This window comes from Pristiophorus japonicus, chromosome 4 (assembly GCF_044704955.1).
Source record: "Pristiophorus japonicus isolate sPriJap1 chromosome 4, sPriJap1.hap1, whole genome shotgun sequence".
NCBI classification, from domain to species: domain Eukaryota; kingdom Metazoa; phylum Chordata; class Chondrichthyes; family Pristiophoridae; genus Pristiophorus; species Pristiophorus japonicus.
In genome coordinates, this window is record NC_091980.1 from 380,235 (window position 1) to 407,548 (window position 27,314).

A 27,314-nucleotide genomic window follows, 5' to 3' on the forward strand; every position below is an offset into this window, starting at 1 on the left:
ACACTATCAGTCTCACTGTTACACTATCGGTCCCACTGTTAAACTATCGGTCCCACTGTTACACTATCAGTCCCACTGTTACACTATCAGTCCCACTGTTACACTATCAGTCCCACTGTTACACTATCGGTCTCACTGTTATACTATCAGTCCCACTGTTACACTATCAGTCTCACTGTTACACTATCAGTCTCAATGTTACACTATCGGTCTCACTGTTACACTATCGGTCCCACTGTTACACTATCGGTCCCACTGTTACACTATCGGTCCCACTGTTACACTATCAGTCTCACTGTTACACTATCAATCCCACTGTTACACTTTCAGTCCCACTGTTACACTATCGGTCTCACTGTTACACTATCAGTCTCACTGTTACACTATCAGTCCCACTGTTACACTTTCAGTCCCACTGTTACACTATCAATGTCAGTGTAACACTATCAGTCCCACTGTTACACTATCAGTCTCACTGTTACACTATCGGTCTCACTATTATACTATCAGTCTCACTGTTACACTATCAATCAGTGTCAGTGTAACACTATCAGTCCCACTGTTACACTATCAGTCCCACTGTTACACTATCGGTCTCACTGTTACACTCAGTCCTACTGTTACACTATCAGTCTCACTGTTACACTATCAGTCCCACTGTTACACTATCAGTCTCACTGTTACACTCAGACCCACTGTTACACTATCAGTCTCATTGTTACACTATCGGTCTCACTGTTACACTATCAGTCTCACTGTTACACTATCAGTCTCACTGTTACACTATCAGTCCCACTGTTACACTTTCAGTCCCACTGTTACACTATCAATGTCAGTGTAACACTATCAGTCCCACTGTTACACTATCAGTCTCACTGTTACACTATCGGTCTCACTATTATACTATCAGTCTCACTGTTACACTATCAATCAGTGTCAGTGTAACACTATCAGTCCCACTGTTACACTATCGGTCTCACTGTTACACTCAGTCCTACTGTTACACTATCAGTCCCACTGTTACACTATCAGTCTCACTGTTACACTCAGTCCCACTGTTACACTATCAGTCTCATTGTTACACTATCGGTCTCACTGTTATACTATCAGTCCCACTGTTACACTATCAGTCTCACTGTTACACTATCAGTCTCACTGTTACACTATCAGTCCCACTGTTACACTTTCAGTCCCACTGTTACACTATCAATGTCAGTGTAACACTATCAGTCCCACTGTTACACTATCAGTCCCACTGTTACACTATCAGTCTCACTGTTACACTATCAGTCTCACTGTTACACTATCAGTCCCACTGTTACACTATCAGTCCCATTGTTACACTATCAGCCTCACTGTTATACTATCAGTGTCAGTGTGACACTATCAGTCCCACTGTTACACTATCAGCCTCACTGTTACACTATCAATGTCAGTGTAACACTATCAGTCCCACTGTTACACTATCAGTCTCACTGTTACACTATCAATGTCAGTGTAACACTATCAGTCCCACTGTTACACTATCAGTCTCAATGTTACACTATCGGTCTCACTGTTACACTATCAGTCCCACTGTTACACTATCGGTCTCACTGTTATACTATCAGTCCCACTGTTACACTATCAGTCTCACTGTTACACTATCAGTCTCACTGTTACACTATCGGTCTCACTGTTACACTATCAGTCCCACTGTTACACTATCAGTCCCACTGTTACACTATCAGCCTCACTGTTATACTATCAGTGTCAGTGTTACACTATCAGTCCCACTGTTACACTATCAGTCTCACTGTTACACTATCAATGTCAGTGTAACACTATCAGTCCCACTGTTACACTATCGGTCTCACTGTTACACTATCGGTCCCACTGTTATACTATCAGTCCCACTGTTACACTATCAGTCCCACTGTTACACTTTCAGTCCCACTGTTACACTATCAATGTCAGTTTAACACTATCAGTCTCACTGTTACACTATCGGTCTCAATGTTACACTATCGGTCTCACTGTTACACTATCAGTCCCACTGTTACACTATCGGTCTCACTGTTATACTATCAGTCCCACTGTTACACTATCAGTCTCACTGTTACACTATCAGTCTCACTGTTACACTATCGGTCTCACTGTTACATTATCAGTCCCACTGTTACACTATCAGTCCCACTGTTACACTATCAGCCTCACTGTTATACTATCAGTGTCAGTGTTACACTATCAGTCCCACTGTTACACTATCAGTCTCACTGTTACACTATCAGTCTCACTGTTACACTATCAATCCCACTGTTACACTTTCAGTCCCACTGTTACACTATCGGTCTCACTGTTACACTATCAGTCTCACTGTTACACTATCAGTCCCACTGTTACACTTTCAGTCCCACTGTTACACTATCAATGTCAGTTTAACACTATCAGTCTCACTGTTACACTATCAGTCTCACTGTTACACTATCAGTCCCACTGTTACACTTTCAGTCCCACTGTTACACTATCAATGTCAGTGTAACACTATCAGTCCCACTGTTACACTATCAGTCTCACTGTTACACTATCGGTCTCACTATTATACTATCAGTCTCACTGTTACACTATCAATCAGTGTCAGTGTAACACTATCAGTCCCACTGTTACACTATCGGTCTCACTGTTACACTCAGTCCTACTGTTACACTATCAGTCCCACTGTTACACTATCAGTCTCACTGTTACACTCAGTCCCACTGTTACACTATCAGTCTCATTGTTACACTATCGGTCTCACTGTTATACTATCAGTCCCACTGTTACACTATCAGTCTCACTGTTACACTATCAGTCTCACTGTTACACTATCAGTCCCACTGTTACACTTTCAGTCCCACTGTTACACTATCAATGTCAGTGTAACACTATCAGTCCCACTGTTACACTATCAGTCCCACTGTTACACTATCAGTCTCACTGTTACACTATCAGTCTCACTGTTACACTATCAGTCCCACTGTTACACTATCAGTCCCATTGTTACACTATCAGCCTCACTGTTATACTATCAGTGTCAGTGTGACACTATCAGTCCCACTGTTACACTATCAGCCTCACTGTTACACTATCAATGTCAGTGTAACACTATCAGTCCCACTGTTACACTATCAGTCTCACTGTTACACTATCAATGTCAGTGTAACACTATCAGTCCCACTGTTACACTATCAGTCTCAATGTTACACTATCGGTCTCACTGTTACACTATCAGTCCCACTGTTACACTATCGGTCTCACTGTTATACTATCAGTCCCACTGTTACACTATCAGTCTCACTGTTACACTATCAGTCTCACTGTTACACTATCGGTCTCACTGTTACACTATCAGTCCCACTGTTACACTATCAGTCCCACTGTTACACTATCAGCCTCACTGTTATACTATCAGTGTCAGTGTTACACTATCAGTCCCACTGTTACACTATCAGTCTCACTGTTACACTATCAATGTCAGTGTAACACTATCAGTCCCACTGTTACACTATCGGTCTCACTGTTACACTATCGGTCCCACTGTTATACTATCAGTCCCACTGTTACACTATCAGTCCCACTGTTACACTTTCAGTCCCACTGTTACACTATCAATGTCAGTTTAACACTATCAGTCTCACTGTTACACTATCGGTCTCAATGTTACACTATCGGTCTCACTGTTACACTATCAGTCCCACTGTTACACTATCGGTCTCACTGTTATACTATCAGTCCCACTGTTACACTATCAGTCTCACTGTTACACTATCAGTCTCACTGTTACACTATCGGTCTCACTGTTACATTATCAGTCCCACTGTTACACTATCAGTCCCACTGTTACACTATCAGCCTCACTGTTATACTATCAGTGTCAGTGTTACACTATCAGTCCCACTGTTACACTATCAGTCTCACTGTTACACTATCAGTCTCACTGTTACACTATCAATCCCACTGTTACACTTTCAGTCCCACTGTTACACTATCGGTCTCACTGTTACACTATCAGTCTCACTGTTACACTATCAGTCCCACTGTTACACTTTCAGTCCCACTGTTACACTATCAATGTCAGTTTAACACTATCAGTCTCACTGTTACACTATCAGTCTCACTGTTACACTATCAATCTCAGTGTAACACTATCAGTCCCACTGTTACACTATCAGTCTCACTGTTACACTATCGGTCTCACTATTATACTATCAGTCTCACTGTTATACTATCAGTCCCACTGTTACACTATCAATCAGTGTCAGTGTAACACTATCAGTCCCACTGTTACACTATCAGTCCCACTGTTACACTATCAGTCCCACTGTTACACTATCAATGTCAGTGTAACACTATCAGTCTCACTGTTACACTATCAGTCCCACTGTTACACTATCAGTCTCACTGTTACACTATCGGTCTCACTATTATACTATCAGTCTCACTGTTATACTATCAGTCCCACTGTTACACTATCAATCAGTGTCAGTGTAACACTATCAGTCCCACTGTTACACTATCAGTCTCACTGTTACACTATCGGTCTCACTGTTACACTATCAGTCCCACTGTTACACTATCAGTGTCAGTGTTACACTATCAGTCCCACTGTTACACTATCAGTCTCACTGTTACACTATCAATGTCAGTGTAACACTATCAGTCCCACTGTTACACTATCAGTCTCACTGTTACACTATCGGTCCCACTGTTAAACTATCGGTCCCACTGTTACACTATCAGTCCCACTGTTACACTATCAGTCCCACTGTTACACTATCAGTCCCACTGTTACACTATCGGTCTCACTATTATACTATCAGTCCCACTGTTACACTATCAGTCTCACTGTTACACTATCAGTCTCAATGTTACACTATCGGTCTCACTGTTACACTATCGGTCCCACTGTTACACTATCGGTCTCACTGTTACACTATCAGTCTCACTGTTACAATATCAGTCTCACTGTTACACTATCAGTCCCACTGTTACACTTTCAGTCCCACTGTTACACTATCAGTCCCACTGTTACACTATCAGTCTCACTGTTACACTATCAGTCCCACTGTTACACTATCAGTCCCACTGTTACACTATCAGTCTCACTGTTACACTATCAGTCTCACTGTTACACTATCAGTCCCACTGTTACACTATCAGTCCCACTGTTACACTATCAGCCTCACTGTTACACTATCAATGTCAGTGTAACACTATCAGTCCCACTGTTACACTATCAGTCTCACTGTTACACTATCAATGTCAGTGTAACACTATCAGTCCCACTGTTACACTATCAGTCTCAATGTTACACTATCGGTCTCACTGTTACACTATCAGTCCCACTGTTACACTATCGGTCTCACTGTTATACTATCAGTCCCACTGTTACACTATCAGTCTCACTGTTACACTATCAGTCTCACTGTTACACTATCGGTCTCACTGTTACACTATCAGTCCCACTGTTACACTATCAGTCCCACTGTTACACTATCAGCCTCACTGTTATACTATCAGTGTCAGTGTTACACTATCTGTCCCACTGTTACACTATCAGTCTCACTGTTACACTATCAATGTCAGTGTAACACTATCAGTCCCACTGTTACACTATCGGTCTCACTGTTACACTATCGGTCCCACTGTTACACTATCGGTCTCACTGTTATACTATCAGTCCCACTGTTACACTATCAGTCCCACTGTTACACTATCAGTCCCACTGTTACACTATCAGTCTCACTGTTACACTTTCAGTCCCACTGTTACACTATCGGTCTCACTGTTACACTATCAGTCTCACTGTTACACTATCAGTCCCACTGTTACACTTTCAGTCCCACTGTTACACTATCAATGTCAGTGTAACACTATCAGTCCCACTGTTATACTATCAGTCTCACTGTTACACTATCGGTCTCACTATTATACTATCAGTCTCACTGTTACACTATCAATCAGTGTCAGTGTAACACTATCAGTCCCACTGTTACACTATCAGTCCCACTGTTACACTATCGGTCTCACTGTTACACTCAGTCCTACTGTTACACTATCAGTCTCACTGTTACACTATCAGTCCCACTGTTACACTATCAGTCTCACTGTTACACTCAGTCCCACTGTTACACTATCAGTCTCACTGTTACACTATCGGTCTCACTGTTACACTATCAGTCTCACTGTTACACTATCAGTCCCACTGTTACACTATCAATGTCAGTTTAACACTATCAGTCTCACTGTTACACTATCAGTCTCACTGTTACACTATCAATCTCAGTGTAACACTATCAGTCCCACTGTTACACTATCAGTCTCACTGTTACACTATCGGTCTCACTATTATACTATCAGTCTCACTGTTATACTATCAGTCCCACTGTTACACTTTCAGTCCCACTGTTACACTATCAATGTCAGTGTAACACTATCAGTCCCACTGTTACACTATCAGTCTCACTGTTACACTATCGGTCTCACTATTACACTATCAGTCTCACTGTTACACTATCAATCAGTGTCAGTGTAACACTATCAGTCCCACTGTTACACTATCAGTCCCACTGTTACACTATCGGTCTCACTGTTACACTCAGTCCTACTGTTACACTATCAGTCTCACTGTTACACTATCAGTCCCACTGTTACACTATCAGTCTCACTGTTACACTCAGTCCCACTGTTACACTATCAGTCTCATTGTTACACTATCGGTCTCACTGTTATACTATCAGTCCCACTGTTACACTATCAGTCTCACTGTTACACTATCGGTCTCACTGTTACACTATCAGTCTCACTGTTACACTTTCAGTCCCACTGTTACACTATCAATGTCAGTTTAACACTATCAGTCTCACTGTTACACTATCAGTCTCACTGTTACACTATCAATCTCAGTGTAACACTATCAGTCCCACTGTTACACTATCAGTCTCACTGTTACACTATCGGTCTCACTATTATACTATCAGTCTCACTGTTATACTATCAGTCCCACTGTTACACTATCAATCAGTGTCAATGTAACACTATCAGTCCCACTGTTACACTATCAGTCCCACTGTTACACTATCAGTCCCACTGTTACACTATCAATGTCAGTGTAACACTATCAGTCTCACTGTTACACTATCAGTCCCACTGTTACACTATCAGTCTCACTGTTACACTATCGGTCTCACTATTATACTATCAGTCTCACTGTTATACTATCAGTCCCACTGTTACACTATCAATCAGTCTCACTGTTACACTATCGGTCTCACTGTTACACTATCAGTCCCACTGTTACACTATCAGTCCCACTGTTACACTATCAGCCTCACTGTTATACTATCAGTGTCAGTGTTACACTATCAGTCCCACTGTTACACTATCAGTCTCACTGTTACACTATCAATGTCAGTGTAACACTATCAGTCCCACTGTTACACTATCAGTCTCACTGTTACACTATCGGTCCCACTGTTAAACTATCGGTCCCACTGTTACACTATCAGTCCCACTGTTACACTATCAGTCCCACTGTTACACTATCAGTCCCACTGTTACACTATCGGTCTCACTGTTATACTATCAGTCCCACTGTTACACTATCAGTCTCACTGTTACACTATCAGTCTCAATGTTACACTATCGGTCTCACTGTTACACTATCGGTCCCACTGTTACACTATCGGTCCCACTGTTACACTATCAATCCCACTGTTACACTATCGGTCTCACTGTTACACTATCAGTCCCACTGTTACACTATCGGTCTCACTGTTACACTATCAGTCCCACTGTTAAACTATCGGTCTCACTGTTACACTATCAGTCCCACTGTTACACTATCGGTCTCACTGTTATACTATCAGTCCCACTGTTACACTATCAGTCTCACTGTTACACTATCAGTCTCACTGTTACACTATCAATCCCACTGTTACACTTTCAGTCCCACTGTTACACTATCGGTCTCACTGTTACACTATCAGTCTCACTGTTACACTATCAGTCCCACTGTTACACTTTCAGTCCCACTGTTACACTATCAATGTCAGTGTAACACTATCAGTCCCACTGTTATACTATCAGTCTCACTGTTACACTATCGGTCTCACTATTATACTATCAGTCTCACTGTTACACTATCAATCAGTGTCAGTGTAACACTATCAGTCCCACTGTTACACTATCAGTCCCACTGTTACACTATCGGTCTCACTGTTACACTCAGTCCTACTGTTACACTATCAGTCTCACTGTTACACTATCAGTCCCACTGTTACACTATCAGTCTCACTGTTACACTCAGTCCCACTGTTACACTATCAGTCTCATTGTTACACTATCGGTCTCACTGTTATACTATCAGTCCCACTGTTACACTATCAGTCTCACTGTTACACTATCGGTCTCACTGTTACACTATCAGTCTCACTGTTACACTATCAGTCCCACTGTTACACTATCAATGTCAGTTTAACACTATCAGTCTCACTGTTACACTATCAGTCTCACTGTTACACTATCGGTCTCACTATTATACTATCAGTCTCACTGTTACACTATCAATCAGTGTCAGTGTAACACTATCAGTCCCACTGTTACACTATCAGTCCCACTGTTACACTATCGGTCTCACTGTTACACTCAGTCCTACTGTTACACTATCAGTCTCACTGTTACACTATCAGTCCCACTGTTACACTATCAGTCTCACTGTTACACTCAGTCCCACTGTTACACTATCAGTCTCATTGTTACACTATCGGTCTCACTGTTATACTATCAGTCCCACTGTTACACTATCAGTCTCACTGTTACACTATCGGTCTCACTGTTACACTATCAGTCTCACTGTTACACTTTCAGTCCCACTGTTACACTATCAATGTCAGTTTAACACTATCAGTCTCACTGTTACACTATCAGTCTCACTGTTACACTATCAATCTCAGTGTAACACTATCAGTCCCACTGTTACACTATCAGTCTCACTGTTACACTATCGGTCTCACTATTATACTATCAGTCTCACTGTTATACTATCAGTCCCACTGTTACACTATCAATCAGTGTCAATGTAACACTATCAGTCCCACTGTTACACTATCAGTCCCACTGTTACACTATCAGTCCCACTGTTACACTATCAATGTCAGTGTAACACTATCAGTCTCACTGTTACACTATCAGTCCCACTGTTACACTATCAGTCTCACTGTTACACTATCGGTCTCACTATTATACTATCAGTCTCACTGTTATACTATCAGTCCCACTGTTACACTATCAATCAGTCTCACTGTTACACTATCGGTCTCACTGTTACACTATCAGTCCCACTGTTACACTATCAGTCCCACTGTTACACTATCAGCCTCACTGTTATACTATCAGTGTCAGTGTTACACTATCAGTCCCACTGTTACACTATCAGTCTCACTTTTACACTATCAATGTCAGTGTAACGCTATCAGTCCCACTGTTACACTATCAGTCCCACTGTTACACTATCAGTCCCACTGTTACACTATCAGTCCCACTGTTACACTATCGGTCTCACTGTTACACTATCAGTCCCACTGTTACACTATCAGTCCCACTGTTACACTATCGGTCTCACTGTTATACTATCAGTCCCACTGTTACACTATCGGTCCCACTGTTACACTATCGGTCCCACTGTTACACTATCGGTCTCACTGTTACACTATCAGTCCCACTGTTACACTATTGGTCTCACTGTTACACTATCGGTCCCACTGTTACACTATCGGTCCCACTGTTACACTATCGGTCTCACTGTTACACTATCAGTCCCACTGTTACACTATCGGTCTCACTGTTACACTATCAGTCCCACTGTTAAACTATCGGTCTCACTGTTACACTATCAGTCCCACTGTTACACTATCGGTCTCACTGTTATACTATCAGTCCCACTGTTACACTATCAGTCTCACTGTTACACTATCAGTCTCACTGTTACACTATCAATCCCACTGTTACACTTTCAGTCCCACTGTTACACTATCGGTCTCACTGTTACACTATCAGTCTCACTGTTACACTATCAGTCCCACTGTTACACTTTCAGTCCCACTGTTACACTATCAATGTCAGTGTAACACTATCAGTCCCACTGTTATACTATCAGTCTCACTGTTACACTATCGGTCTCACTATTATACTATCAGTCTCACTGTTACACTATCAATCAGTGTCAGTGTAACACTATCAGTCCCACTGTTACACTATCAGTCCCACTGTTACACTATCGGTCTCACTGTTACACTCAGTCCTACTGTTACACTATCAGTCTCACTGTTACACTATCAGTCCCACTGTTACACTATCAGTCTCACTGTTACACTCAGTCCCACTGTTACACTATCAGTCTCATTGTTACACTATCGGTCTCACTGTTATACTATCAGTCCCACTGTTACACTATCAGTCTCACTGTTACACTATCGGTCTCACTGTTACACTATCAGTCTCACTGTTACACTATCAGTCCCACTGTTACACTATCAATGTCAGTTTAACACTATCAGTCTCACTGTTACACTATCAGTCTCACTGTTACACTATCAATCTCAGTGTAACACTATCAGTCCCACTGTTACACTATCAGTCTCACTGTTACACTATCGGTCTCACTATTATACTATCAGTCTCACTGTTATACTATCAGTCCCACTGTTACACTTTCAGTCCCACTGTTACACTATCAATGTCAGTGTAACACTATCAGTCCCACTGTTACACTATCAGTCTCACTGTTACACTATCGGTCTCACTATTATACTATCAGTCTCACTGTTACACTATCAATCAGTGTCAGTGTAACACTATCAGTCCCACTGTTACACTATCAGTCCCACTGTTACACTATCGGTCTCACTGTTACACTCAGTCCTACTGTTACACTATCAGTCTCACTGTTACACTATCAGTCCCACTGTTACACTATCAGTCTCACTGTTACACTCAGTCCCACTGTTACACTATCAGTCTCATTGTTACACTATCGGTCTCACTGTTATACTATCAGTCCCACTGTTACACTATCAGTCTCACTGTTACACTATCGGTCTCACTGTTACACTATCAGTCTCACTGTTACACTTTCAGTCCCACTGTTACACTATCAATGTCAGTTTAACACTATCAGTCTCACTGTTACACTATCAGTCTCACTGTTACACTATCAATCTCAGTGTAACACTATCAGTCCCACTGTTACACTATCAGTCTCACTGTTACACTATCGGTCTCACTATTATACTATCAGTCTCACTGTTATACTATCAGTCCCACTGTTACACTATCAATCAGTGTCAATGTAACACTATCAGTCCCACTGTTACACTATCAGTCCCACTGTTACACTATCAGTCCCACTGTTACACTATCAATGTCAGTGTAACACTATCAGTCTCACTGTTACACTATCAGTCCCACTGTTACACTATCAGTCTCACTGTTACACTATCGGTCTCACTATTATACTATCAGTCTCACTGTTATACTATCAGTCCCACTGTTACACTATCAATCAGTCTCACTGTTACACTATCGGTCTCACTGTTACACTATCAGTCCCACTGTTACACTATCAGTCCCACTGTTACACTATCAGCCTCACTGTTATACTATCAGTGTCAGTGTTACACTATCAGTCCCACTGTTACACTATCAGTCTCACTGTTACACTATCAATGTCAGTGTAACACTATCAGTCCCACTGTTACACTATCAGTCTCACTGTTACACTATCGGTCCCACTGTTAAACTATCGGTCCCACTGTTACACTATCAGTCCCACTGTTACACTATCAGTCCCACTGTTACACTATCAGTCCCACTGTTACACTATCGGTCTCACTGTTATACTATCAGTCCCACTGTTACACTATCAGTCTCATTGTTACACTATCAGTCTCAATGTTACACTATCGGTCTCACTGTTACACTATCGGTCCCACTGTTACACTATCGGTCCCACTGTTACACTATCGGTCTCACTGTTACACTATCAGTCCCACTGTTACACTATCGGTCTCACTGTTACACTATCAGTCCCACTGTTAAACTATCGGTCTCACTGTTACACTATCATTCCCACTGTTACACTATCGGTCTCACTGTTATACTATCAGTCCCACTGTTACACTATCAGTCTCACTGTTACACTATCAATCCCACTGTTACACTTTCAGTCCCACTGTTACACTATCGGTCTCACTGTTACACTATCAGTCTCACTGTTACACTATCAGTCCCACTGTTACACTTTCAGTCCCACTGTTACACTATCAATGTCAGTGTAACACTATCAGTCCCACTGTTACACTATCAGTCTCACTGTTACACTATCGGTCTCACTATTATACTATCAGTCTCACTGTTACACTATCAATCAGTGTCAGTGTAACACTATCAGTCCCACTGTTACACTATCAGTCCCACTGTTACACTATCGGTCTCACTGTTACACTCAGTCCCACTGTTACACTATCAGTCTCATTGTTACACTATCGGTCTCACTGTTATACTATCAGTCCCACTGTTACACTATCAGTCTCACTGTTACACTATCAGTCTCACTGTTACACTATCAGTCTCACTGTTACACTATCAGTCCCACTGTTACACTTTCAGTCCCACTGTTACACTATCAATGTCAGTGTAACACTATCAGTCTCACTGTTACACTATCAGTCCCACTGTTACACTATTAGTCTCACTGTTACACTATCAGTCTCACTGTTACACTATCAGTCCCACTGTTACACTATCAGTCCCACTGTTACACTATCAGCCTCACTGTTATACTATCAGTGTCAGTGTTACACTATCAGTCCCACTGTTACACTATCAGCCTCACTGTTACACTATCAATGTCAGTGTAACACTATCAGTCCCACTGTTACACTATCAGTCTCACTGTTACACTATCAATGTCAGTGTAACACTATCAGTCCCACTGTTACACTATCAGTCTCACTGTTACACTATCGGTCCCACTGTTAAACTATCGGTCCCACTGTTACACTATCAGTCCCACTGTTACACTATCAGTCCCACTGTTACACTATCAGTCCCACTGTTACACTATCGGTCTCACTGTTATACTATCAGTGTCAGTGTTACACTATCAGTCCCACTGTTACACTATCAGTCTCACTGTTACACTATCAATGTCAGTGTAACACTATCAGTCCCACTGTTACACTATCGGTCTCACTGTTACACTATCGGTCCCACTGTTACACTATCGGTCTCACTGTTATACTATCAGTCCCACTGTTACACTATCAGTCCCACTGTTACACTATCAGTCCCACTGTTACACTATCAGTCTCTCTGTTACACTATCAGTCCCACTGTTACACTTTCAGTCCCACTGTTACACTATCGGTCTCACTGTTACACTATCAGTCTCACTGTTACACTATCAGTCCCACTGTTACACTTTCAGTCCCACTGTTACACTATCAATGTCAGTTTAACACTATCAGTCTCACTGTTACACTATCAGTCTCACTGTTACACTATCAATCTCAGTGTAACACTATCAGTCCCACTGTTACACTATCAGTCTCACTGTTACACTATCGGTCTCACTATTATACTATCAGTCTCACTGTTATACTATCAGTCCCACTGTTACACTATCAATCAGTGTCAGTGTAACACTATCAGTCCCACTGTTACACTATCAGTCCCACTGTTACACTATCAGTCCCACTGTTACACTATCAATGTCAGTGTAACACTATCAGTCTCACTGTTACACTATCAGTCCCACTGTTACACTATCAGTCTCACTGTTACACTATCGGTCTCACTATTATACTATCAGTCTCACTGTTATACTATCAGTCCCACTGTTACACTATCAATCAGTGTCAGTGTAACACTATCAGTCCCACTGTTACACTATCAGTCTCACTGTTACACTATCGGTCTCACTGTTACACTATCAGTCCCACTGTTACACTATCAGTCCCACTGTTACACTATCAGCCTCACTGTTATACTATCAGTGTCAGTGTTACACTATCAGTCCCACTGTTACACTATCAGTCTCACTGTTACACTATCAATGTCAGTGTAACACTATCAGTCCCACTGTTACACTATCAGTCTCACTGTTACACTATCGGTCCCACTGTTACACTATCAGTCCCACTGTTACACTATCAGTCTCACTGTTACACTTTCAGTCCCACTGTTACACTATCGGTCTCACTGTTACACTATCAGTCCCACTGTTACACTATCAGTCTCACTGTTACACTTTCAGTCCCACTGTTACACTATCGGTCTCACTGTTACACTATCAGTCTCACTGTTACAATATCAGTCCCACTGTTACACTTTCAGTCCCACTGTTACACTATCAATGTCAGTTTAACACTATCAGTCTCACTGTTACACTATCGGTCTCACTATTATACTATCAATCTCAGTGTAACACTATCAGTCCCACTGTTACACTATCAATCAGTGTCAGTGTAACACTATCAGTCCCACTGTTACACTATCAGTCCCACTGTTACACTATCAGTCCCACTGTTACACTATCAATGTCAGTGTAACACTATCAGTCTCACTGTTACACTATCAGTCCCACTGTTACACTATCAGTCTCACTGTTACACTATCGGTCTCACTACTATACTATCAGTCTCACTGTTATACTATCAGTCCCACTGTTACACTATCAATCAGTGTCAGTGTAACACTATCAGTCCCACTGTTACACTATCAGTCTCACTGTTACACTATCGGTCTCACTGTTACACTATCAGTCCCACTGTTACACTATCAATGTCAGTGTAACACTATCAGTCTCACTGTTACACTATCAGTCCCACTGTTACACTATCAGTCCCACTGTTACACTATCGGTCTCACTGTTACACTATCAGTCCCACTGTTACACTATCAGTCTCACTGTTACACTTTCAGTCCCACTGTTACACTATCAGTCCCACTGTTACACTATCGGTCCCACTGTTACACTATCGGTCCCACTGTTACACTATCGGTCTCACTGTTACACTATCAGTCCCACTGTTACACTATTGGTCTCACTGTTACACTATCGGTCCCACTGTTACACTATCGGTCCCACTGTTACACTATCGGTCTCACTGTTACACTATCAGTCTCACTGTTACACTATCAGTCCCACTGTTACACTATCAATGTCAGTGTAACACTATCAGTCTCACTGTTACACTATCAGTCCCACTGTTACACTATCAGTCCCACTGTTACACTATCGGTCTCACTGTTACACTATCAGTCCCACTGTTAAACTATCGGTCTCACTGTTACACTATCAGTCCCACTGTTACACTATCGGTCTCACTGTTATACTATCAGTCCCACTGTTACACTATCAGTCTCACTGTTACACTATCAGTCTCACTGTTACACTATCAATCCCACTGTTACACTTTCAGTCCCACTGTTACACTATCGGTCTCACTGTTACACTATCAGTCTCACTGTTACACTATCAGTCCCACTGTTACACTTTCAGTCCCACTGTTACACTATCAATGTCAGTGTAACACTATCAGTCCCACTGTTATACTATCAGTCTCACTGTTACACTATCGGTCTCACTATTATACTATCAGTCTCACTGTTACACTATCAATCAGTGTCAGTGTAACACTATCAGTCCCACTGTTACACTATCAGTCCCACTGTTACACTATCGGTCTCACTGTTACACTCAGTCCTACTGTTACACTATCAGTCTCACTGTTACACTATCAGTCCCACTGTTACACTATCAGTCTCACTGTTACACTCAGTCCCACTGTTACACTATCAGTCTCATTGTTACACTATCGGTCTCACTGTTATACTATCAGTCCCACTGTTACACTATCAGTCTCACTGTTACACTATCGGTCTCACTGTTACACTATCAGTCTCACTGTTACACTATCAGTCCCACTGTTACACTATCAATGTCAGTTTAACACTATCAGTCTCACTGTTACACTATCAGTCTCACTGTTACACTATCAATCTCAGTGTAACACTATCAGTCCCACTGTTACACTATCAGTCTCACTGTTACACTATCGGTCTCACTATTATACTATCAGTCTCACTGTTATACTATCAGTCCCACTGTTACACTTTCAGTCCCACTGTTACACTATCAATGTCAGTGTAACACTATCAGTCCCACTGTTACACTATCAGTCTCACTGTTACACTATCGGTCTCACTATTATACTATCAGTCTCACTGTTACACTATCAATCAGTGTCAGTGTAACACTATCAGTCCCACTGTTACACTATCAGTCCCACTGTTACACTATCGGTCTCACTGTTACACTCAGTCCTACTGTTACACTATCAGTCTCACTGTTACACTATCAGTCCCACTGTTACACTATCAGTCTCACTGTTACACTCAGTCCCACTGTTACACTATCAGTCTCATTGTTACACTATCGGTCTCACTGTTATACTATCAGTCCCACTGTTACACTATCAGTCTCACTGTTACACTATCGGTCTCACTGTTACACTATCAGTCTCACTGTTACACTTTCAGTCCCACTGTTACACTATCAATGTCAGTTTAACACTATCAGTCTCACTGTTACACTATCAGTCTCACTGTTACACTATCAATCTCAGTGTAACACTATCAGTCCCACTGTTACACTATCAGTCTCACTGTTACACTATCGGTCTCACTATTATACTATCAGTCTCACTGTTATACTATCAGTCCCACTGTTACACTATCAATCAGTGTCAATGTAACACTATCAGTCCCACTGTTACACTATCAGTCCCACTGTTACACTATCAGTCCCACTGTTACACTATCAATGTCAGTGTAACACTATCAGTCTCACTGTTACACTATCAGTCCCACTGTTACACTATCAGTCTCACTGTTACACTATCGGTCTCACTATTATACTATCAGTCTCACTGTTATACTATCAGTCCCACTGTTACACTATCAATCAGTCTCACTGTTACACTATCGGTCTCACTGTTACACTATCAGTCCCACTGTTACACTATCAGTCCCACTGTTACACTATCAGCCTCACTGTTATACTATCAGTGTCAGTGTTACACTATCAGTCCCACTGTTACACTATTAGTCTCACTGTTACACTATCAATGTCAGTGTAACACTATCAGTCCCACTGTTACACTATCAGTCTCACTGTTACACTATCGGTCCCACTGTTAAACTATCGGTCCCACTGTTACACTATCAGTCCCACTGTTACACTATCAGTCCCACTGTTACACTATCGGTCTCACTGTTATACTATCAGTCCCACTGTTACACTATCAGTCTCATTGTTACACTATCAGTCTCAATGTTACACTATCGGTCTCACTGTTACACTATCGGTCCCACTGTTACACTATCGGTCCCACTGTTACACTATCGGTCTCACTGTTACACTATCAGTCCCACTGTTACACTATCGGTCTCACTGTTACACTATCAGTCCCACTGTTAAACTATCGGTCTCACTGTTACACTATCAGTCCCACTGTTACACTATCGGTCTCACTGTTATACTATCAGTCCCACTGTTACACTATCAGTCTCACTGTTACACTATCAATCCCACTGTTACACTTTCAGTCCCACTGTTACACTATCGGTCTCACTGTTACACTATCAGTCTCACTGTTACACTATCAGTCCCACTGTTACACTTTCAGTCCCACTGTTACACTATCAATGTCAGTGTAACACTATCAGTCCCACTGTTACACTATCAGTCTCACTGTTACACTATCGGTCTCACTATTATACTATCAGTCTCACTGTTACACTATCAATCAGTGTCAGTGTAACACTATCAGTCCCACTGTTACACTATCAGTCCCACTGTTACACTATCGGTCTCACTGTTACACTCAGTCCCACTGTTACACTATCAGTCTCATTGTTACACTATCGGTCTCACTGTTATACTATCAGTCCCACTGTTACACTATCAGTCTCACTGTTACACTATCAGTCTCACTGTTACACTATCAGTCTCACTGTTACACTATCAGTCCCACTGTTACACTTTCAGTCCCACTGTTACACTATCAATGTCAGTGTAACACTATCAGTCTCACTGTTACACTATCAGTCCCACTGTTACACTATTAGTCTCACTGTTACACTATCAGTCTCACTGTTACACTATCAGTCCCACTGTTACACTATCAGTCCCACTGTTACACTATCAGCCTCACTGTTATACTATCAGTGTCAGTGTTACACTATCAGTCCCACTGTTACACTATCAGCCTCACTGTTACACTATCAATGTCAGTGTAACACTATCAGTCCCACTGTTACACTATCAGTCTCACTGTTACACTATCAATGTCAGTGTAACACTATCAGTCCCACTGTTACACTATCAGTCTCACTGTTACACTATCGGTCCCACTGTTAAACTATCGGTCCCACTGTTACACTATCAGTCCCACTGTTACACTATCAGTCCCACTGTTACACTATCAGTCCCACTGTTACACTATCGGTCTCACTGTTATACTATCAGTGTCAGTGTTACACTATCAGTCCCACTGTTACACTATCAGTCTCACTGTTACACTATCAATGTCAGTGTAACACTATCAGTCCCACTGTTACACTATCGGTCTCACTGTTACACTATCGGTCCCACTGTTACACTATCGGTCTCACTGTTATACTATCAGTCCCACTGTTACACTATCAGTCCCACTGTTACACTATCAGTCCCACTGTTACACTATCAGTCTCTCTGTTACACTATCAGTCCCACTGTTACACTTTCAGTCCCACTGTTACACTATCGGTCTCACTGTTACACTATCAGTCTCACTGTTACACTATCAGTCCCACTGTTACACTTTCAGTCCCACTGTTACACTATCAATGTCAGTTTAACACTATCAGTCTCACTGTTACACTATCAGTCTCACTGTTACACTATCAATCTCAGTGTAACACTATCAGTCCCACTGTTACACTATCAGTCTCACTGTTACACTATCGGTCTCACTATTATACTATCAGTCTCACTGTTATACTATCAGTCCCACTGTTACACTATCAATCAGTGTCAGTGTAACACTATCAGTCCCACTGTTACACTATCAGTCCCACTGTTACACTATCAGTCCCACTGTTACACTATCAATGTCAGTGTAACACTATCAGTCTCACTGTTACACTATCAGTCCCACTGTTACACTATCAGTCTCACTGTTACACTATCGGTCTCACTATTATACTATCAGTCTCACTGTTATACTATCAGTCCCACTGTTACACTATCAATCAGTGTCAGTGTAACACTATCAGTCCCACTGTTACACTATCAGTCTCACTGTTACACTATCGGTCTCACTGTTACACTATCAGTCCCACTGTTACACTATCAGCCTCACTGTTATACTATCAGTGTCAGTGTTACACTATCAGTCCCACTGTTACACTATCAGTCTCACTGTTACACTATCAATGTCAGTGTAACACTATCAGTCCCACTGTTACACTATCAGTCTCACTGTTACACTATCGGTCCCACTGTTACACTATCAGTCCCACTGTTACACTATCAGTCTCACTGTTACACTTTCAGTCCCACTGTTACACTATCGGTCTCACTGTTACACTATCAGTCCCACTGTTACACTATCAGTCTCACTGTTACACTTTCAGTCCCACTGTTACACTATCGGTCTCACTGTTACACTATCAGTCTCACTGTTACAATATCAGTCCCACTGTTACACTTTCAGTCCCACTGTTACACTATCAATGTCAGTTTAACACTATCAGTCTCACTGTTACACTATCGGTCTCACTATTATACTATCAATCTCAGTGTAACACTATCAGTCCCACTCTTACACTATCAATCAGTGTCAGTGTAACACTATCAGTCCCACTGTTACACTATCAGTCCCACTGTTACACTATCAGTCCCACTGTTACACTATCAATGTCAGTGTAACACTATCAGTCTCACTGTTACACTATCAGTCCCACTGTTACACTATCAGTCTCACTGTTACACTATCGGTCTCACTACTATACTATCAGTCTCACTGTTATACTATCAGTCCCACTGTTACACTATCAATCAGTGTCAGTGTAACACTATCAGTCCCACTGTTACACTATCAGTCTCACTGTTACACTATCGGTCTCACTGTTACACTATCAGTCCCACTGTTACACTATCAATGTCAGTGTAACACTATCAGTCTCACTGTTACACTATCAGTCCCACTGTTACACTATCAGTCCCACTGTTACACTATCGGTCTCACTGTTACACTATCAGTCCCACTGTTACACTATCAGTCTCACTGTTACACTATCAATGTCAGTGTAACACTATCAGTCCCACTGTTACACTATCAGTCCCACTGTTACACTATCAGTGTCAGTGTAACACTATCAGTCTCACTGTTACACTATCAGTCCCACTGTTACACTATCAGTCCCACTGTTACACTATCAGTCTCACTGTTACACTATCGGTCTCACTGTTACACCATCAGTCTCACTGTTACACTATCAGTCCCACTGTTACACTATCAGTCTCACTGTTACACTATCAATCCCACTGTTACACTTTCAGTCCCACTGTTACACTATCGGTCTCACTGTTACACTATCAGTCTCACTGTTACAATATCAGTCCCACTGTTACACTTTCAGTCCCACTGTTACACTATCAATGTCAGTTTAACACTATCAGTCTCACTGTTACACTATCGGTCTCACTATTATACTATCAATCTCAGTGTAACACTATCAGTCCCACTGTTACACTATCAATCAGTGTCAGTGTAACACTATCAGTCCCACTGTTACACTATCAGTCCCACTGTTACACTATCAGTCCCACTGTTACACTATCAATGTCAGTGTAACACTATCAGTCTCACTGTTACACTATCAGTCCCACTGTTACACTATCAGTCTCACTGTTACACTATCGGTCTCACTACTATACTATCAGTCTCACTGTTATACTATCAGTCCCACTGTTACACTATCAATCAGTGTCAGTGTAACACTATCAGTCCCACTGTTACACTATCAGTCTCACTGTTACACTATCGGTCTCACTGTTACACTATCGGTCCCACTGTTACACTATCAATGTCAGTGTAACACTATCAGTCTCACTGTTACACTATCAGTCCCACTGTTACACTATCAGTCCCACTGTTACACTATCGGTCTCACTGTTACACTATCAGTCCCACTGTTACACTATCAGTCTCACTGTTACACTATCAATGTCAGTGTAACACTATCAGTCCCACTGTTACACTATCAGTCCCACTGTTACACTATCAGTGTCAGTGTAACACTATCGGTCTCACTGTTACACTATCAGTCTCACTGTTACACTATCAGTCCCACTGTTACACTATCAGTCCCACTGTTACACTATCGGTCTCACTGTTACACCATCAGTCTCACTGTTACACTATCAGTCCCACTGTTACACTCAGTCCCACTGTTACACTATCAGTTTCACTGTTACACTATCAGTCTCATTGTTACACTATCAGTTTCACTGTTAAACTATCAGTCCCACTGTTACACTATCATTCTCACTGTTACACTATCAGTCCCACTGTTACACTATCGGTCTCACTGTTATACTATCAGTCTCACTGTTACACTATCGGTCTCACTGTTACACTATCGGTCTCACTGTTACACTATCAATGTCAGTGTAACACTATCAGTCCCACTGTTACACTTTCAGTCCCACTGTTACACTATCAATGTCAGTGTAACACTATCGGTCTCACTGTTACACTATCAGTCCCACTGTTACACTACCAGTGTCAGTGTTACACTATCAGTCCCACTGTTACACTATCAGTGTCAGTGTTACACTATCAGTCCCACTGTTACACTCAGTCCCACTGTCACACTATCGGTCTCACTGTTATACTATCAGTCCCACTGTTACACTATCAGTCTCACTGTTACACTATCAGTCTCACTGTTACACTATCGGTCTCTACTATCAGTCTCACTGTTACACTATCGGTCTCACTGTTACACTATCAGTCCCACTGTTACACTATCGGTCCCACTGTTATACTATCAGTCTCACTGTTACACTATCAATCAGTGTCAGTGTAACACTATCAGTCCCACTGTTACACTATCGGTCTCACTGTTGCACTATCGGTCTTACTGTTACACTATCAGTCCCACTGTTACACTATCAGTCTCACTGTTACACTATCAATGTCAGTGTAACACTATCAGTCCCACTGTTACACTATCGGTCTCACTGTTACACTATCAGTCTCACTGTTACACTATCAGTCTCACTGTTATACTATCAGTCTCACTGTTACACTATCAGTCTCACTGTTACACTATCAATGTCAGTGTAACACTATCAGTCCCACTGTTACACTATCAGTCCCACTGTTACACTATCAGTGTCAGTGTAACACTATCAGTCCCACTGTTACACTATCGGTCTCACTGTTACACTATCAGTCTCACTGTTACACTTTCATTCTCACTGTTGTACTATCAGTCCCAATGTTACACTATCAGTCTCACTGTTACACTATCAGTCTCACTGTTACACTATCCATCCCACTGTTACACTATCGGTCTCACTGTTACACTATCAGTCCCACTGTTACACTATCGGTCTCACTGTTACACTATCAGTCCCACTGTTACACTATCAGTGTCAGTGTAACACTATCAGTCCCACTGTTACACTATCGGTCTCACTGTTACACTATCAGTCCCACTGTTACACTATCAGTCTCACTGTTACACTATCGGTCTCACTGTTATACTATCAGTCCCACTGTTACACTATCAGTCCCACTGTTACACTATCAGTGTCAGTATAACACTATCAGTCCCACTGTTACACTATCGGTCTCACTGTTACACTATCAGTCCCACTGTTACACTATCGGTCTCACTGTTACACTATCAGTCTCACTGTTACACTATCGGTCTCACTGTTACACTATCAGTCTCACTGTTATACTATCAGTCCCACTGTTACACTATCGGTCTCACTGTTACACTATCAGTCCCACTGTTACACTATCAGTCTCACTGTTACACTATCGGTCTCACTGTTATACTATCAGTCCCACTGTTACACTATCAGTCCCACTGTTACACTATCAGTGTCAGTATAACACTATCAGTCCCACTGTTACACTATCGGTCTCACTGTTACACTATCAGTCCCACTGTTACACTATCAGTCCCACTGTTACACTATCAATCAGTGTCAGTGTAACACTATCAGTCCCACTGTTACACTATCAGTCCCACTGTTACACTATAAGTCCCACTGTTACACTATCAGTGTCAGTGTAACACTATCAGTCCCACTGTTACACTATCGGTCTCACTGTTACACTATCAGTCCCACTGTTACACTATCAGTGTCAGTGTAACACTATCAGTCTCACTGTTACACAATCGGTCTCACTGTTACACTATCAGTCCCACTGTTACACTATCAGTCCCACTGTTACACTATCAGTCTCACTGTTACACTATCAGTCCCACTGTTACACTATCAGTGTCAGTGTAACACTATCAGTCCCACTGTTACACTATCGGTCTCACTGTTACACTATCAGTCCCACTGTTACACTATCAGTCTCACTGTTACACTATCGGTCTCACTGTTATACTATCAGTCCCACTGTTACACTATCAATCAGTGTCAGTGTAACACTATCAGTCTCACTGTTACACTATCGGTCTCACTGTTACAATATCAGTCCCACTGTTACACTATCAGTCCCACTGTTACACTTTCAGTCCCACTGTTACACTTTCAGTCCCACTGTTATACTATCAGTCTCACTGTTACACTATCGGTCTCACTGTTACACTATCAGTCCCACTGTTACACTATCAGTCTCACTGTTACACTATCAATGTCAGTGTAACACTATCAGTCCCACTGTTACACTATCAGTGTCAGTGTAACACTATCAGTCCCACTGTTACACTATCAGTCTCACTGTTACACTATCAGTCCCACTGTTACACTATCAGTCTCACTGTTACACTATCGGTCTCACTGTTACACCATCAGTCTCACTGTTACACTATCAGTCCCACTGTTACACTCAGTCCCACTGTTACACTATCAGTTTCACTGTTACACTATCAGTCTCATTGTTACACTATCAGTTTCACTGTTAAACTATCAGTCCCACTGTTATACTATCAGTCCCACTGTTACACTATCAGTCCCACTGTTACACTATCGGTCTCACTGTTACACTATCATTCTCACTGTTACACTATCAGTCCCACTGTTACACTATCAGTCCCACTGTTACACTTTCAGTCCCACTGTTACACTTTCAGTCCCACTGTTACACTACCAGTGTCAGTGTTACACTATCAGTCCCACTGTTACACTATCAGTGTCAGTGTTACACTATCAGTCCCACTGTTACACTCAGTCCCACTGTCACACTATCGGTCTCACTGTTATACTATCAGTCCCACTGTTACACTATCAGTCCCACTGTTACATTATCAGTCTCACTGTTACACTATCAGTCCCACTGTTAAACTATCAGTCCCACTGTTACACTATCGGTCTCACTGTTACACTATCGGTCTCACTGTTACACTATCAGTCCCACTGTTACACTATCGGTCTCACTGTTATACTATCAGTCCCACTGTTACACTATCAGTCTCACTGTTACACTATCGGTCTCACTGTTACACTATCGGTCTCTACTATCAGTCTCACTGTTACACTATCGGTCTCACTGTTACACTATCAGTCCCACTGTTACACTATCGGTCCCACTGTTATACTATCAGTCTCACTGTTACACTATCAGTCCCACTGTTACACTATCAGTCCCACTGTTGCACTATCGGTCTTACTGTTACACTATCAGTCCCACTGTTACACTATCAGTCTCACTGTTACACTATCAATGTCAGTGTAACACTATCAGTCCCACTGTTACACTATCGGTCTCACTGTTACACTATCAGTCTCACTGTTACACTATCGGTCTCACTGTTATACTATCAGTCTCACTGTTACACTATCAATGTCAGTGTAACACTATCAGTCCCACTGTTACACTATCAGTCCCACTGTTACACTATCAGTGTCAGTGTAACACTATCAGTCCCACTGTTACACTATCGGTCTCACTGTTACACTATCAGTCTCACTGTTACACTTTCATTCTCACTGTTACACTATCGGTCTCACTGTTATACTATCAGTCCCACTGTTACACTATCAGTCCCACTGTTACACTATCAGTGTCAGTGTAACACTATCAGTCCCACTGTTACACTATCGGTCTCACTGTTACACTATCAGTCCCACTGTTACACTATCGGTCTCACTGTTACACTATCGGTCTCACTGTTACACTATCAGTCCCACTGTTACACTATCAGTCTCACTGTTACACTATCGGTCTCACTGTTATACTATCAGTCTCACTGTTACACTATCAGTCTCACTGTTACACTATCAATGTCAGTGTAACACTATCAGTCCCACTGTTACACTATCAGTCCCACTGTTACACTATCAGTGTCAGTGTAACACTATCAGTCCCACTGTTACACTATCAGTCCCACTGTTACACTATCGGTCTCACTGTTACACTATCAGTCCCACTGTTACACTATCAGTCTCACTGTTACACTATCGGTCTCACTGTTATACTATCAGTCCCACTGTTACACTATCAATCAGTGTCAGTGTAACACTATCAGTCTCACTGTTACACTATCGGTCTCACTGTTACACTATCGGTCTCACTGTTACACTATCAGTCCCACTGTTACACTATCAGTCCCACTGTTACACTTTCAGTCCCACTGTTACACTTTCAGTCCCACTGTTATACTATCAGTCTCACTGTTACACTATCGGTCTCACTGTTACACTATCGGAATCACTGTTACACTATCAGTCCCACTGTTACACTATCAGTCTCACTGTTACACTATCAATGTCAGTGTAACACTATCAGTCCCACTGTTACACTATCAGTGTCAGTGTAACACTATCAGTCCCACTGTTACACTATCAGTCTCACTGTTACACTATCAGTCTCACTGTTACACTATCGGTCTCACTGTTATACTATCAGTCCCACTGTTACAGTATCAGTCCCACTGTTATACTATCAGTCTCACTGTTACACTATCAGTCTCACTGTTACACTATCGGTCTCACTGTTACACTATCAGTCCCACTGTTACACTATCAGTCTCACTGTTACACTATCAGTCTCACTGTTACACTATCAGTCCCACTGTTACACTCTCAGTGTCAGTGTTACACTATCAGTCCCACTGTTACACTATCAGTCCCACTGTTACACTATCAGTCTCACTGTTACACTATCAGTCTCACTGTTACACTATCAGTCCCACTGTTACACTATCAGTCTCACTGTTACACTATCAGTCTCACTGTTACACTATCAGTCCCACTGTTACACTATCAGTCTCACTGTTACACTATCAGTCTCACTGTTACACTATTAGTCTCACTGTTACACTATCAGTCCCACTGTTACACTATCAGTCTCACTGTTACACTATCAGTGTCAGTCTCACTGTTACATTTGTCCACCCACCTTAAGGGAGATCCTTTGGGTGTGGCCACTCCATATCCCTTGGAATCGAGGTTCCCGCCGACCTTCATGGTATCGCAGGGCTTCCTCTGCTCAATGTATTCATTCATGGTGGACTCGAGGAGGTATGCATACTTTCCCTTGGACTTCCTCACTCGAGTCACACCTTCCTCTGTTGTTTTAACAAAGACTGTGGGTTCTGCGGACTTCATATACGCCCACATCTTCTCAAAGACGGCGATTTTTGATCTCTGCGAGAGGCAAAGTGAAAGGAAGGGGATGAGTCTCCCTCAGCATTGAGCACAGACCTTCTGTTCCATGACCTAGGGCTGCCTCTTACAGCCCAGCATTCACTTGTCGCTCGCGCTTGCCTCACTCAGCAAACACTGGCTCACAGCCTATATTCAGGAGGTGACAGACAGCGGCAGCTCCCAGTCTAACCACACCAACCTCACAGGGCTGAAGATAAACCACATTTCAAGGGTTTACTATTCACCCCAATCACAGGAGACCCCCGACATCACCAGCAATACCCAGCACCCCAATCCCAGGAACCACCCCCTCACATTGCGTTTCCAGCTCTATTTTCAACGCTCC

At 42.1% G+C, this 27,314-nt stretch overlaps 1 protein-coding gene across 1 annotated transcript in view; it reads right to left on the reverse strand.

Annotated features, from left to right (window-relative positions):
• LOC139261979 (glutamate receptor 1-like) overlaps positions 1-27,314 on the reverse strand; it is a 631,175-nt gene that overhangs the window by 107,102 nt on the left and 496,759 nt on the right. Inside the window, exon 13 of the mRNA XM_070877138.1 lies at positions 26,721-26,968. Coding sequence (XP_070733239.1) covers positions 26,721-26,968 — 248 coding nt within the window. The remainder of the gene's footprint in view (positions 1-26,720; positions 26,969-27,314) is intronic.